The sequence below is a fragment of the Cryptomeria japonica genome, chromosome 7 (genome assembly GCF_030272615.1).
Source record: "Cryptomeria japonica chromosome 7, Sugi_1.0, whole genome shotgun sequence".
NCBI lineage: Eukaryota > Viridiplantae > Streptophyta > Pinopsida > Cupressales > Cupressaceae > Cryptomeria > Cryptomeria japonica.
The window spans coordinates 355,581,755-355,598,362 of record NC_081411.1 but is presented as its reverse complement, the minus strand read 5'-3'; the positions used below and the strand labels follow the sequence as shown (position 1 = coordinate 355,598,362).

Here is a 16,608-nt window from a genome sequence, read left to right as displayed (position 1 = left end):
CCAATGTCCTTTTAGCTTTCATGGAGGTAATACAAGGGTTGTGGTAATTGGGAATATGGAGTCTTCTTTGTACACATCCGTTGGTGGTTTTGGAGCTCTTGCCATTCTATAAATTCAATTCTTTGGGTGTAGAAGGTACAATGAAGAATAATTAAATGTAGAATTAATTTGTAGGAACAAGAAAACGTGGGAGGCATGAGGAGGTTGTTCATAGGTACACAGGGGTTGCTATATTGGAGGCAAAGAGGAGAATGTAAGTGAATGTATTATAAGCACATTTATCATTGATAATGCATATTTGACCTCTCTTCTTCGTAGATTTTTTTTCCGCAATGGTTTCTCATTGTAAATTTAGTGTTATGTGGTGTTCTTATGTTGCTAATTTGTGCCTCATTACTATTTATTTATTGTTGTTTTAAGTTCACATAAGATAGGGTTATTAAGCATGATATGCAGGCTGATTTTTAACATCATTAAGAAGAATGATCTAATTAGGTTTTCCACAAATAAGATAACTTCAGATTTTCATATAAGTTTCAGATTTTCATGTTTTAGTCGTCCAAGCCTTGTATCTCATCCTTTGATTAGTTTATTGAATAAAGATTGACTTTCACAATCCTTGATATTGAACCTATATATTTTCCAAAAAATCTCATTGTCATATCAACTTTTTTAATACAATTTTTTAATTTAATATTATATAAATTTTATGAAAAACAATTATAATCAAAATTACCAGTACATACTAATATAATTAAAACAAAAGTATTATTTCTATTATATATCTTCCGTACTACAATAATTGTTATTATTATTTTTAATTAAAGTTTCTATAACAAGTTAAATTGAAACTCAAGCCTTTCCACTAATTTCTATATTATTATTTTTTGATTAAGATAAGCAATATTTTGAAAGGAACAAGAAAAGATTAAAAAAAACAAAACAGGACAATGTTAAACCTTACAAAATACGAACTCATCAGAACAGTTGTAGGCTTTTTGACTACCTAGCCACTGTGGCACCGACTGCCTGCCAGGCTAGCAGAAGTGTCTGCATGTGAATTAAGGAACTAGTATTCTACGTTCCCTAGTACATGCTAGGAATAAAATTTATTTTAGCTTTTAGGCAGCCTTACATTTTGTGGATGTATCCTGTCTTTCTGTTGGTGACTCCCGACAATGGAGAACAAGTCGAATGCTCCGTTCATTGGCATCCTCACTGATATCAAAGGAAGGCTGCCCTGCTATAAACAGGACTGGATCGGTGGATTTACAGCAGGATTCAGGTGCTAATAGCTACCCTCTTTAGCTTAAACTAATTCCATTTGATTGGGTTATTCTAAAAATGTATTATGTTTAATGAATATGCGCAGAATATTGGCTCCCACTGCATACATTTTTTTCGCTTCAGCTCTTCCCGTCATAGCCTTTGGGGAGCAACTTGGCAGAGATACAGGTAGTGTTTTAAACTCATTGTGTCAAGTTAAATTTTTGTTTCAGTAAAATTGGGTTCTGAAATGGGTTTGCTTAAGGAGAAACTTTTTTTTCGATAAAGATTGGGTTTTGAAGTGGGTATAGTTAATTTATTGGGTTTTGAAATGGGTGTGGTTTGCATTGTAGATGGGACATTGTCAGCTGTGCAAACACTGGCTTCCACAGCTCTGTGTGGGATAATACATTCCATTTTAGGCGGCCAGCCATTGCTGATCTTGGGTGTTGCCGAGCCAACAGTCCTCATGTATACCTACATGTATAACTTTGCAAAGGGCAGAAGTGCTCTAGGACATCGCCTGTTTCTGGCGTGGGCAGGATGGTATGCATCACAACAGTTTTAGTACCTATTATGTCACCAGAAATATGCAAAATCCGGATAAATTTGGAGTCATTCAATTTCCAGGGACTTGAAAATGTGAATATTGTTGGGAAACCGTGAATATGCAAAATGCAGATTTATAACTTTCAAATCTCCCCAATCTATAGAGCATTTACTTACTGGATCATCATAAATTTTCGTCATCATAAATTTTCCAGAGATGGTTTAAATCTCTTAAATATTTAGGAAATTTGAAGTTTTAAGACATGTTGGCTTGTTGTTAATGTGGAAATGCAGATAGATTTAAAATGTCAAATCCCTCCACTAACTAGTGTATGTTCCAAACGCATAAGGGTTTGAGTATCCTAAATCAACAAGGCTTTTGAAACTTTAAACCTTGTTGGGACTTTGTAAATGTGCAAAATGCAGGCGGGTCTGAATCTCTTCTGTCTTTTGGTATTTAAATGTTTGAGGCCTTCATGGGTTCTTACACATGTTCTGTATGAAAATGAATTTGTATATCTTCAATCTTTAGGTCGTTTGAATCTTTGAAGCTTTTTGACTGGTTGTAAATGTACCATAGGCAGTCAGGTTTGAATCTCTTCCAACTGTCAAGCTTTCGAAAGGTTTTAGACTTTTGACATGGTCTTTTATGCAGGGCATGTGTCTGGACTTCTCTCCTACTCTGTTTACTTGCAATATTTGGGGCTGCCGCAGTAATAAGCAGATTTACAAGAGTAGCTGGAGAACTGTTTGGCATGCTAATCGCAGTCTTGTTCATGCAAGAAGCCATCAAGGTAGAGTGCATTCTCTTTTCATGTTAAAATATTCTTCAAGTTTCGTTGCTTGTCTGAGTAAGTTTAACTTTCTTATGCTACACTAATAACTCTTGTTCAGGGTGTTGTAGAAGAGTTCCGAGTACCTAAACGGGAGAATCCCAATAATGAAGAATTTCAATTTCCCTGGCTTTTTTCAAATGGTTTATTTGGGCTGTTATTGTCCTTTGGCCTATTGATCACTGCCTTAAAAAGCAGAAGGGCACGGGCTTGGCGATATACTACAGGTAACGAGCTAGTCCATTTTCAGTAACATTCTGGATGCAAGTTGTTAATAAAAGAGACACAATGTCATGAAGGTATTCTTCCTTGTTGAACATGGTCTGTGTCGCCTTCAATTTAAATATGCCTAAGAGATAGCACCAAATTATGTGGTTGACAATTTTCATCTACTGCTTTTATTTCATTTCAATTAAAAAGGAGTCAGTAAACATACTGGATGTTGTAAGCAGGTTGGTTGCGAGGTTTTATAGCAGACTACGGAGTTCCATTGATGATTGTAGTCTGGACAGCTGTGTCATACTCTGCACCAAACAAAGTACCTTCAGGCATCCCTAGAAGACTGTCTAGTCCTGACCCATGGTCTCCGGGAGCTTCATCTAATTGGACAGTTATTAAGGTAAGTGGATTCAAAGTTCTTGGGAAGAGGATCATGCCATAGACTATTGTGAGCTGACGGATCAAGACCTTTCTTTTGACAGGATATGCTTGATGTACCCCCTTTGTACATTTTGGCAGCATTTATACCTGCTATTATGATAGCGGGACTTTATTTCTTTGATCACAGCGTGGCATCCCAAATGGCCCAACAGAAAGAATTCAATCTGAAAAACCCATCAGCTTACCATTATGACATACTTTTGCTAGGATTCATGGTGGGTTCTATGAACACCCCTCTTCTGTCTTAAGAATTGATGCCAGATTTTTTTCTATGCAAGTGGAATCCTAACTATTGCTACTATGAATGAAGTAATTAGCCTTTTGCATTCCTTTCTTTCAGGTGTTGTTATGTGGACTGATTGGTATTCCTCCTTCAAATGGTGTTTTGCCACAATCTCCTATGCATACTAAAAGTCTTGCAGTATTGAAGCGACAGGTGATTTTAATTTCAATACATGTTAAATTTTTGGAATGAACACACTTTTTGCAACAACTAACGCTGAATTGATCCTTTCTAAAGAAAAGAAAGAAGAGGCATTGATTGACCTGTGAAGTCTTTTTGCAGTTCTATTTATAGTGGTCTCATTTGAACCTATTCATGCAGATGATCCGGAAAAAAATGGTACAAAGTGCAAAGAGAAGCATTGAACAACAAGCCAGTAAAACAGAGATTTATGGCAATATGCAGGAAGTGTTTATCGAAATGGAGCCGAATGGGCCTGTATGTTAATCAGTTAAATCTTTGATCAACTAATTTTTTACTTGAATTTGAGCTAGCTAGAATTTCATTCTTGCATCTTAATTGAATTTTTCCTTAATATTCCTGTAGACATCAAAGGATTTCCATGAACTTAAGGATTTGAAAAAGTTAGTCCTCAAGAGTACAGGAAATGAAATGGATGGAAATGCTTTTGATCCTGAAAAGCATATTGAGGCATGTCTTCCGGTTAGAGTGAAGGAACAACGGCTGAGCAATTTAGTGCAGTCTATTCTTGTGGGTGGATCTTTGGGATTGATGCCTGTCATTAAAATGGTTCCTAATTCTGTCTTATGGGGTTACTTTGCTTACATGGCAATAGAGAGTTTACCAGGAAATCAATTTTGGGAAAGGCTGCTTCTGCTTTTTGTCACTCCAACTCGCAGATTCAAGTAGGTTCAGAATTTCTGTGACCAATCCTTTTTTACAATTATGTAGATGCTTATTAGGCTTTAGAACCAACTTTCTGTTCATTTGAAATTTGTCTTACTTTTATCTGATACAGTATAAACATAAAGAATAAAGGAGTACATCAGTATGCATATAATGGATTAAGTTTCAATTTAGCAAACAATGGTATCTGTTGTATCTGTTCTGTACAAGTATTTGCTTCTTTAGCCAATCGATTTTTGCTGTTTTGTTAACTGTTTTATTTAGCAATGACCTAACAAAATTTTGGTCTTCAATCTGTATGCAGGGTTCTTGAGGACGTGCATGCCTCATTTGTGGAAACAGTGCCCTTCAAGACCATTGCTCTTTTTACCATATTTCAGTTCGTTTATTTACTGGCATGTTTTGGAGTTACATGGATACCAATAGCAGGGATACTTTTCCCAATCCCTTTCTTCTTGTTAATACCGCTTAGACAGTACTTGCTTCCCAAGATATTTGAAGCAAAGTACATATTTGAGCTGGATGCCGCTGAATATGAAGAGAGTGCAGCATATCCTCGTCGGGATTTGAGCCTCTCTATTCGGGTAAGGACCTTTCTCAAACAGCCATTCTCTTTGAAGCCTAGTGCATTCGTTTGTTAGATTTTGTTTGAAGGTGACAATTTAAGGTTCGTGAGCAATGCAGAATTGATTTAGTTAAAGCTATCTTTTTTCTTTTTGTTTAGAGGTCAAGCAAGTTTTTCTTAGAATGTTAGGGTTATGGTTTGACACTTAAGAAACTTGGGCTTATATATGTATAATTCTTGAGCCATGAGTTTTACATGTAAAAAATAAAAAATTAGTTAATGTTTGGGTTCTAAATAGGTCCACATATTGGCAGTATTTGTTAATTTTGGTTCTAATTTGACAACGTAAAATTCTCCTAGACTACATCTAACTGATTTCATTAAAATATCTTTCTTTTTCATGTTTCAGTGGCTAATCAAGTTATTCATTAGGATGCTAGTGATTGTGCTAGATAAGTTAACATTTAACAAATTTGGGCTTTTGTATGATTCCTGAACCATGTGTTCTACAAGTTGAAAATAGAAAATCTGGTATTATTTGTTTTCTCAATAGGCCCATATTTGTTAAGTTTGGTTTGAAGGTGGCAATGTAAATTTCTTCCAGACTACAGAATTGATTTGGTTAATGCTATCTTTCTTTTTTTTTGTTCTGTGACCGATCAAGTTACTCCTTAGAATGTTTGTGGTTATGCTAGGTATGTTGGTGCTTAACAAGTTTGGGCTTTGTGACTAAATCCTGAATCACGAGTATTACAAGTTCAAAGTAGGAATTCTGAAGTTTTTTTGGTTTTCAAAGGTCCTTTACACTGGCAATACTAGACTCCAAGATGGTTGATAGGGAACAACGAAAGATAGGAGTCGTGGCATTTATATGATTATGTCAAGAACAGGCATTTTTGTTTGTGACTTTATCTGTGTTCATTTAGAGTTAAACATTTTGTGACAATGCTCTTTTACAATGAGCCATCCATTTTTTAAGATAATGCCACCTTTAAAATGCATTTCTCCATAGAATATGGATGTTTAAACTTAAAAGTGCTTGATCATATTGTCATGGATTGAATGGCAGGAACGTGAGACACCTAGAACTCCAAGAACACCTCGAACACCTCGAACACCTCGAGTAGGAAGAGTGGATAGTATCAAGGAAATCATTGGTGATGCAGAAATCTTGGATGAATTGACTACCAGAAGTCGTGGTGAACTGAAACTTCGGCCAGTGAGTATCTGGATTTTGCAATTTATTCTTCATTCTAAATTAAATGAATTCGTTGTAGCAGCACAAGATTTAAAACATTTTTATCACTTGAGTCTTGATGGCTAGCAGTATCCAGTCTTATAAATTTGTACTACAGTATTACTTGTTGTTTAAGATTATAACTCCCAACTGAAATGGGTTTTTGAGGTGAATTCTCTACTTATATGAAAAGATGGTTTGGAATGGCTAGCTATATTTCAACTCTATAAGTTGAAATATCAAGAGGGAAAATATTTATAATAGGGAATGTGTGCAAGGGTACATCGTGTCTTCTTCATAAACTAGGATTGCCTAAATGTGGATGAGAAATGACATGAAATTGTCTGGTATCTGCAGATTCACACAGATTCCAGGGACTTTACCAACTAAAAGAAAAAGCATCTTTTTGGGGAAAATATTTATAATAGGGAATGTGTGCAAGGGTACATCGTGTCTTCTTCATAAACTAGGATTGCCTAAATGTGGATGAGAAATGACATGAAATTGTCTGGTATCTGCAGATTCACACAGATTCCAGGGACTTTACCAACTAAAAGAAAAAGCATCTTTTTGGATCAGGGCAGTCCTTGACACTTAAAATTGGCTTCATCCAGAGATGTCACAGCGCTTGACAAGCTTTGTATGGCAAGTTTTCTTTTGGCAAGCTTTGTGTGGCAAATTTTCTTTTGAAGGACATATATTAGCTGTCTTAATATAATCATTCCAGAAAATTGCATAAGAGTCTGAGACTCTGAAGTATGTTGCCGAGCTGAAGATTGAAGCATTGATTGCATAAACAAATTTTGTGACCATTTTGTTCACAAAGGAGGATGTTACCATCATGGCAGACTGTTGCTACTTGCTTTGGTCTGAGTCACACCAAAGGATGGATCTATTTATGAACATAGCTTGCATATCAATTTGTGTAATGAAGAAGCCCATGAAAAGTTTTAGAACCAAGCAAGGGTTATGGGCATAATTTAACAAAGTGCTTGCCTTGCTGAAGCAAAAGAAATTTGAATTTATCATTATGTAAATGCATAAAGTTAAGGACAGAGTTATTCTATATATAGATTTGATGGGAAAGAAGATTCTATTCAATGTTTTCCATTTCTTAGATCATAATGTAAGTTAGAATTCTCTTGACATTTTTTGATGTAGAATCTAATGTTTGAAACTTTGAAGTAGAGATTAGCTAAGTGAATTTTAGACAAACATTTATAATTTACTTTCATATTTATATTTATTTTATTTTTTAATTCTTATGAATAATGACCTTATGATCTTTTATAATTTATAAATTTTCACTGAATACAGCTTTTGAAAATAAAGTTGGAATGTATCTGATGATTGTGCTCCTAACTTGGAGAGGGAGGGTGAGTGAGGACAAAGGAGAGATTGTAAATAATTGTTCACTCTTGATAACATGTTAATTTCAATACCATGTTATAGTGTGTTTTGAGTTTGATATAATTAAAGACTAGTTAGTCATGCAATTATTAGTGGGTTTGTAAAGTTTGGTTTTACTTTCAAGGTTGGTATGGTCTGTTAATGGGCCATTGGTCTACTGGTGAAGTTGAATGGTGCTGATTGAGCCCTCTGGAGATCAAGTTTTGTTGAGTCCAAGACCTTGATACTACAAAAGATATGGACTTCTATGGAATAGGTAAACAATTATGTGGGTTTGATACGAGAACATCAAATATATTTTTTTTTGATCAGTAAAGGTAGAGCCGAATTCATATATTGATTTTAGCTAAATACAGTGTATATATATATGGGAGATGATGAATCATAAACCAGATATATGCAAATGAAACTATTCTCTACATTTTCAAGAATAGATTTCAAGACAGAGCAAACCTTATACATCATCTTCCATCTTTTCAAGAAACTATCAACGTTTATGACATCAAAGATCAAAATTAACTATCAGATATAAGTTTTTATGTAATGGATTCTCAACCGCAAATTAAACAGAGAGTTTCTAACATGTCTATTAGTATTCATATTTTTAGTAATTCCAAAAGGTTAAATGGTTTTAACAATTTGAATTTCGTTTCATGAATATTTCTATTCCCTGGTCAAAATAAGTGCATATGCACGTTTTAACTCACAACATAAAAGAGGAGTTAAAATGTATTCAAGCAAGAAGAAGTACAGAGCACAGGCATCAAACAGCCCTATCAAGACTTTATAGGAGCTGCAACATTTTTAATCTCAAAATATTGGAACATTCCCAACCTTACAAATACAATGTCCAAGGGTCTTTGGAAGCTTATGATTTGAGGGTTTTCCATTTCCTGGGATCTCAGGTTTGAAAGTACCATATCTAATTCCGGATGCAACCAAATATTTGGCCTCTCTGCAAGATGTGATAAAGTGAAAACAGGCATTCTAAATGGACGGAATGCATTTTAAATTCAGTAAGAGCTAAGAAAAGGTTCTCCTTAGCCTTTTCTTGAGCACACAGATTTTGTGGGTTCTTTTGCAACTAAATGCCTACAAGCTCTCATTCTTGTGGTTACAAACTAAATTAATCTTTTGGATAATCTTTATAGTTGCAGCTTTCTGCAGAGTTAACTTTTAAAAGTAGATTACTACTATAATTAGCTCTTTATTGAAAGAATGTATTAGATGCTGTTTGTAGCTTCCTGCAGAGTTAACTATTAAAAGTAGATTTCAACTATTATTAGCTCTTTATTTCAAATGATTTTAAAAGAATTTATCAATTGCTGTTTAGGTTTTGATTGTTTAACTGGTGCCTCGTATTCATTTAATTTTAGTTGGTATTAATCGTAATTCGTATTCATTTAATTTTAATTGGTATTAATCATAATTCTTATTAGGACTTGTCTTTTGTTTTCAAATAAATTTGTTTTTTATAAAGTTGAGATTTATATTTATATTTTTTTTTTATAAAATTGGGATTTATATTTTTCAGCTTAATATATTATGATGTTTGGAAGCTGTGTGTTTTACGTTCATGGGTGTTTGTGTAGAGGGGAGTTGAGGAGATTTTTCATGTTGTGTTAGGGTAAGGGGCGTTTAGGTTGTGGGGTTTTTTGTAGGTCTTTTTGGATGTTTTTGCAGATTTGAGGATGTGTTTTGGGGTGTGCAGTGTTGCATTTTCGTGGGGGCTTTCAGGAGTCTTGGGTTTTGGATGTAATGGAGGGGCATTGAACTTCCTCAAGTATATAGATCTCTGGTGCTTTGGAGCACAACAGTTCTTCTTCACGTGTGTATGCGCAACAAATATTCTTTCTATGTGGGTGGTGCACCAAAACTTAAGAAAGTTAATGACTGCTTGGTGTGGAGCTTGGATTGTCCAGTTTTGGTCATCCCTCTAGAATTGGTAATGGATGATGTTTCCTATCTAGGTTATTGTGCTCTAATTTCTAAATTCAAGGTAAGTGTATTTCTTTGACAACACCGGAATCTTGGATCTGTCGAACTTGGCAAGTTGAAGGCGATATGGAGATAGTGGGGGCAGCAAATAATTATTTTATGGTTTGTTTTTTCATGCATGGATTATAGGTATAGGGTTTTTGTTACATCCCTCTATTTCATTGATACTATGCTATGTTTTATTTGCACTATAATTCGATGTTTATTTAATGTCAATTGAAAAGTAATTCTTAAATTCATATGTGAAATGAATTCCTTTGATAGTCAATGAAGTTTTTGTATTGCCATCTAATCATGTTTATACATGTTTGAATGATTGATGAGATGTCGGGCTAACTACATTCTTATAACCTAGTGGTTGCAAGAAATATATGCTAGAATGATATGCTAGAATGATTGGTGATATGGAGATATATGCATTGAAACAATTATGCATATATTTTTAATGTATTTTAAAATTATGCATTGAAACAGTTACGCATATACTTTTAATGCAAATTTGCTAGAATGATTGGCGATATGGAGATATATGCATTGTTGGTCAAAATATATGTATTGTAATTTGCTTTTAATTTTGATTTAGAAAATGAGATTGTATTCGAAATAATAAGAAAATATTATAATATTGTCTTTAATTCTTTTCCACTTATAAGTGATATAATATAAATTACATGAGAATAACTCTAACCTAACTTCAAAAATAATTTAAATATTGTAATAAATAATTTATTGTTATTTTAACTATTATATTTTTATTATTATTTAAAAATAATCTTATTTTATTATAATTTTTTTTTTATAGATAAGCATTAGGATTCTTATATTATTATATTTTATTTATTATATTATTAATATAATTTAATTATATACTAATAAATACATGATATATTGAATACAATTCAAAAATTAAGTTTGGATTATGGTTAAGTTCATTTTAAGTTAGAGTTATGTTTAAAGTTAGTGTTTGGTTATGTTGGACATTGCTGCTACTAAGATATGTTGTTGTCATTGATGTTAACATATTCCTGCTTCGATGATTGCAGATTGGTTTATTGAGATTATGGTTTGGTGTATGGAGTATTCATAGTATCACTATATTCTTTTGTATTGATTTTGGTGATCTAGGAAGCTTAATTGATCATATCATATGATCCGGTTTTGCAGTTTGTCTTTCTAATTAATGCTTTGCAGAGTTCAGTATTTCCTCTAGTATATTCCGGTGTGATCAGATCTTGAGCTGGGTCTTTGGGAGATTGTTTGGGATGGTCTTGTGTATCTTCATTTCAGATGGTTTATGATTTGGTGTTCCGCAAGTTATCTTTCTTCGTGACAGTTGCCGATGTTTGAGTGTACCTGAGTTTCAGATGTTGACAAATGAAGATTTGATAAGTGGTGTTGGTGTAGATGTTTTTGATGATTCTAACGTGCTTGCTAGTATTTCTTAATTGTGTCCTATTTGTTTTGATGATCCACATTGATTGTTGTGCGAGTTGTTGGTGTTTTTGTTGAACCGGTGATGTTCTCCGTGTTATGCGGTTTTCCTAGTGGTGTAGCGTGTTGCGGTTGATCTTGACGTGATTTCTGGTGGTGTTGTGTATTTGGAGATTTGAATTAGGTCCATGTTATGTCATGTATATCATTATATTGGTCCCGTGGTCGATCTTTGTATCATGTGTTGTAATTTTGTAATTATGAGCTGAGGGTTTAGCTGACCTTGTTGTCAAGGTTGATGAATTGTATAAATAGGTGATATTGTCATGTATTTTTGGTGTCAAGGTTGTGTCTACATTATTAGAGAGTGGTGTATGTGCGAACAAGTGATTCATCCTTCGACATTGTGATTGAACAGAGATTGGTGTTGCAGAACAAACAATTGTGCTTAACCGGAGCTGTTATTAGGCATTTGGAGATGCTATTATTGTAGTTCATTCCTTTTGGATTGTAGTCCGAATCTTATTGTAAGTCAGTGTGACTTCCCTGAGGGTTGTAACCTTCCAGATTATCATATTTGAGTAGTGAGCTCTAGGTAGTGTGCCTGAATGCATGTGCATTCTCCATTGTAATTTACACATACTATTGCAGAGTATCATCTTATTGTGGGTAGGTTCCTACCATGGTTTTCCCTTAACCGAGTTTTCCACATCAAAATCTTGGTGTTGTGTGTTGTGTTATCAATTTGCTTATCTTTGTTATTGTTGCAGTTTATCAGATTTGTTTTTGTGGTTAAGTTAGGAGGTCTGGTGAAAATTGATTCACCCCCCTCTTAGTTTTCCTTCATTGTTGTTGCCAATAAGTTAAGCTTAGATTAAATATGTCAAAGTTCATTTACATATATGATTAGGTTTAAGATTAAGTTAGGGTTAGAGTCATATAAATAAACATTAGGATTTTTATAATACTGTATTTTAATTATTATAATTATATTATAATATTAATGTACAAATTTTTATATATTATTATGTTGTTATTTATTAATTAATTATTATAAATATTAGTAATATATTATTCATTTATGTTTTTTTATATTATATATATGTTTATTTATTTGTATAAAGTTTTAGAATTTGTTAAATATTGGTTTGGTGGATGTGTAAAATAAATTTGATAAGAAAATTTTAACATGCTAAATATTATTTTAACTTACCTAAAAAAATTGCCTAGAAAAGTTCATTCAGATAGTGGATCTTGGAAATCCACTAATAAGATGTAAATTTTCCAAGCCAATTAGATTGGTGAAAAATAAATTTTATAATTTAGAAACTTAAAAATCATGCATCTAAACTTTGTAAAAATTTTAAAACATATATCAAAACAAAAAATTCGTAGTTCTAATTGGTGGAAAAACAATTGAATAATAACGAGTTAACTAAAAAGAATGACATCCGATTGCAATAGTACTAGCCTAACGACAAGTACTAAAACATGAAGAAGATATTGTGCAAAATTGAAACATCATTTTCTCACAGAAGTTTGAAACCAAAGACTACAATTTGGACCGAGTTAGTTGGGAGACTTTGTTCAAGGAATTCAGAAAGAGATTTTAGCTACATAAGCTTAGTTTAGTAGGCTTGAACCAGGTTACATTTTTGAATTACCTTTAAATATTTTGCAACAGAAAGGTGATAAGATGAAAGAAAAATATTGTTGAAAGAAAAGCTTCCATGATTTGAGTTACTAGGTTGCATGATCTTATAAATTGCAACTATTCTTAATTTAATTAAGAAGTGAATTGTTAGAGAAGGAAACACAACCTTGGTGCTATCATTCAAGGCTAATGTAGCTAGAATTCCGTGTCTAGTTTAAGCCTTTGTTTGGGGGCAATGTAGTAAGAGCAGTAGCAAAATTTAAATGAAATTGTTATACTTAAAACAAAGTATGAAGTGCTCCATTCTAAAACTCGAAAATATATTCAGATTATATGTTTCCTAACAAACCATTGAAGGGTTGAAGCTTATAAACAACAATAAAACTTTTTCATTTTTTATGCTTAACATTTAGCTAAATGCTCTTAGCAGCTTGAACGAGTTGAGATATTCATATTAAAGGAACCAGTAGCTGGAACTGAGCTCTATACCCATTTTTATCAGCACACAAGTAAAGTAAAAGATTTTTTAAATAAGGTTAAGCTCTCTGTTCTTAAGAACAAATATCTAGGATAGAGCTAGATTGTAATATCATCTCTAATTTGTTTACTATATACTCATACACTATTTCTATGAGTCAAGAACCATTATTTCAAGTATGATTGTAATGTAGAAGTTTACTTAACATTATGAAACCTTGAGTTGAAAGAACTTATACATAGGCATGTGAGTGCAAGCATGCAAGCTCATGTATACATGTATGGTGTCAATCAAACTCTTGAAACAATTAACTTCATTGAAAATAACATGATCAAATTATGAATGGTAGCTGACCATGATCACAGTACTACAAGGATTGTACCAAAAATGGTCTATAAAGTAATTCTTAAGCAAAAAATCAAGTGTGTCCTAAACCCTTGTCAGTATGTAGTTAGGATAAGAGACAATCTAGTTTGTTAGTATGATAGAACCCTGGAATGATGTTCTAGCCGAGTAGGGTGATGAACATTGATTGCATGTTCATTCATGTTTGCAACTATGAAAACCTTTGGCTAAGGTGGCACTGTGCTATGCAAGCATCTGTCAGTTCACATGGTCTAAATGCACTACCTAGTTAGAGGTCATACTAGTTAGGAGGTACCTATAGTGTGTGACTGACTAGATTTGTGTAAGGACAAAACACCGAGCTCAAATGATATTAGACCTATCATCTATTTACACCTCGTGAAGGGCGAGGTTGTTTTCAATAGGAAGATGTGTGGGAGGCCACTAGGTCTATGGTTGGGTGATAAATTGCCTCGATGATACTCTCTCTAGCCGGTTACTATGGTTCCTAAAGATTCAGAATGGAATTCAAATGTTCTAAACTCTAAACTTCTCTTGTAATTTATTTAATGTTGTTCTATGAAAGAGTAGTTCTTTGATATGTTTATATGCACATGATATCATTCATGAAAATTTGATGTTATTACATGCTTGTAGAAAAGTTGAATTTCATTTACTTATGTTTCAAAAAAGATCAGCTCTATGTTTGTCATTTGTTAAAGAATTGAAATGTAGCTTTCATTATTTTCTTGCTATAGAATTTAGCATGTTACAGTTTTTGAAGGTGGTCCTTATTTTACAATCAGATAGGTTTATTCATTTACCCTAGCATATAGGTTTCAACTTGGCTGAGGAGCTTCCTTCAAGGGTAACTATTTGGATGTGCCTTCTTGATTTCTCTTGGAATTTTGGAGACATGATATGTTACAACAAATTTCCCTTTTTCTTGGGAAGCTAGTTGGAATACCAAAACAAACTCTAGATAGAAATGTAATTACTAATGCTTGTATTTGTGTGGAAATTAATTTTAATAATCCCTTGCTAGATTCTCTTGAAATTTTTCTTGGATCTTCTTATTAGGTTCAATAGTTAGGCTACAAAACCCTTCCTTTTCATTTTAAAATCTATCATGAGTATGGGAACCTTTAGCTACAATGCTCGAGAGTAAACAAGGCCTCTTGTGTCACCAATTCTCCTTCTCCTGCCCTGGAAGGGGATAACGGAAAAATCCCTATGCCTACTTGGGCTGTAGATAATGATGGTTTTATGCTTGATAAACCTTGTAATAAGGGGAGAGGTTAGAAGAGAACTTTATCAGACAGATAAAATAAGGAGGGCTTCAATTGTTTTGATGTGTTGGAAACTTTGGCTCTATAAGGTGTGATTCTAGCTTACTTGTATTTTGGGGTTGCTGCCATGAAAATGGATGTTTTGTAGGAGCACGAGGTTTCTCATGACAATCTACTTATTGATGGGATGCAAAATCCTCAGTTTCCTTTTATGGAGCCTGACATATCGGTGTCACACAACTCTATAGATATGACTGATGACAATGTTGTGTCTGTTTTGGTAAAAGAGGCTTTAGATTCTGGGAACTATAAGGATTCCTCTCATGCTCTAGGGTTGCAACAATAATCTCTTAAAAAAGTTCCTCTTGGGAAATCTTCTAAGGTTGGTCACAAGAAGGATCAAGAGAAAGTCAAATTAGTTGGTGAGATGCTAGTGGAATCTAGGTCATTGAAACCCATTGACTCTCATTTCTCCCAACCTCATCAATGATTATTCTTTCTTGGAATGTAAGGGGGTTGAATAACATATCTCGACAAAATTTTATTCACGATTTGATTGCTTCTCATTCTACATCTATTGTTTGTATTAAGGAAACTAAGTTATTAGTGGACAACATGTTGTAGCAAGCTCCTAGTCTTTGGTAATTTGGTCAATGTCAGTGTATTAGTGCTCTTGGTTCTTCTAGAGGGTTGGTTTGTATTTGAGATCCAAGGAAAATAGCTCCACTTTGGTGGATTTCTAGTCATTTTCCTTTTTCCATGGTACCCTCCTGCCTGGATTCTAGAGAAGTTATAATTTTGATCACTAACGTTTATGCTTAGATTTATCTCCTTGGAAAGTCTTTCCTTTGGTCTCATGTTTGATCTCTTGTTTCTTTTATTCCTTGGATTATCGTTGGTAATTTTAATACCATGTTAAGTTTGGAGGAAAAAAAGGGTGGAATTGCTAGGTTGAGTCCCTCATTTGGGCTTCTTTGAGAGCATATAGAGTTGCTCAATTTACTTATTGTGAGACCATCTAATGGGTTGTACACTTTGAATAATAGAAGATGTGGGGTTGATGTTATTTCTGAGTGGTTGGATAGTTTTCATCTCCTGCTTTTAGGTTGGGGATGGTTGGACTACCACTTTTGAGATTCTTTATTGGAGGGGTTCATATCATTGGCCAATTAAATTTTTAGCAGCCTCTTTTAGAGGCCCTAAGAACCCTTTGTTTAAATTTCAACTCATGTGGCTTAGAGATTCCTCACTTCAAGATTTAATGGGTCAATGGTGGTGGTAGGGTGGTCCTACCTATGGTACTAGGATGTATTCCTTTGTAAAGAAATTGAAAATTGTGAAATATAAGCTTAAAATGTGGAATAGGTAGTGTTTTGTATTTATTCATGTCACTAAGGGGAGAATTCAAGCACGTTTGGATGATACCAACTTCCAAATCTCAGATCATTGCTTAACAAAGGACTTAAGGAAAGCTCATTCTCTAGTTGTAAAGGAATTAGAGGAGTGGGAACTTCATGAGAATTTTTTTTTGAAGAAAAAAGAGCGGATTTATTGGCTCCAGGAAGGCAATTGAAACACGACTTTCTTCCATAATTTTGTTATGGCTTGAAGACATGGGATTTATATTTTTTCTTTAGTTAACTCAAAAGGAGTTCAATTGACATATTTTTTGGAGATGTCTTGAGAGGCTACACACTTCTATTCTGCTCCATTTATTGAAGATTCACCTCCTGAAAAAGCTGA

General features: G+C 33.8%; 1 protein-coding gene across 2 annotated transcripts; it reads left to right on the top strand.

Moving 5' to 3' along the window:
- The first annotated feature begins 996 nt into the window (after positions 1–996).
- On the top strand, positions 997–7,377 carry LOC131051774 (boron transporter 4). Of its 2 annotated transcripts, none has more exons than XM_059209061.1 (13): positions 997–1,285; positions 1,373–1,455; positions 1,620–1,812; positions 2,471–2,609; positions 2,710–2,875; positions 3,101–3,267; positions 3,350–3,523; positions 3,649–3,744; positions 3,913–4,029; positions 4,138–4,457; positions 4,763–5,042; positions 6,093–6,242; positions 6,782–7,377. In XM_059209061.1, the coding sequence occupies exons 1-13, from the start codon at positions 1,179–1,181 to the stop codon at positions 6,812–6,814; spliced, it is 2,025 nt and encodes a 674-aa protein (XP_059065044.1). In that variant the 5' UTR covers positions 997–1,178; the 3' UTR covers positions 6,815–7,377. The 2 variants fall into 2 exon arrangements, with proteins under 2 accessions (XP_059065044.1, XP_057842362.2); XM_057986379.2 differs by having other exon boundaries at positions 6,618–7,377.
- Positions 7,378–16,608: the final 9,231 nt, after the last annotated feature.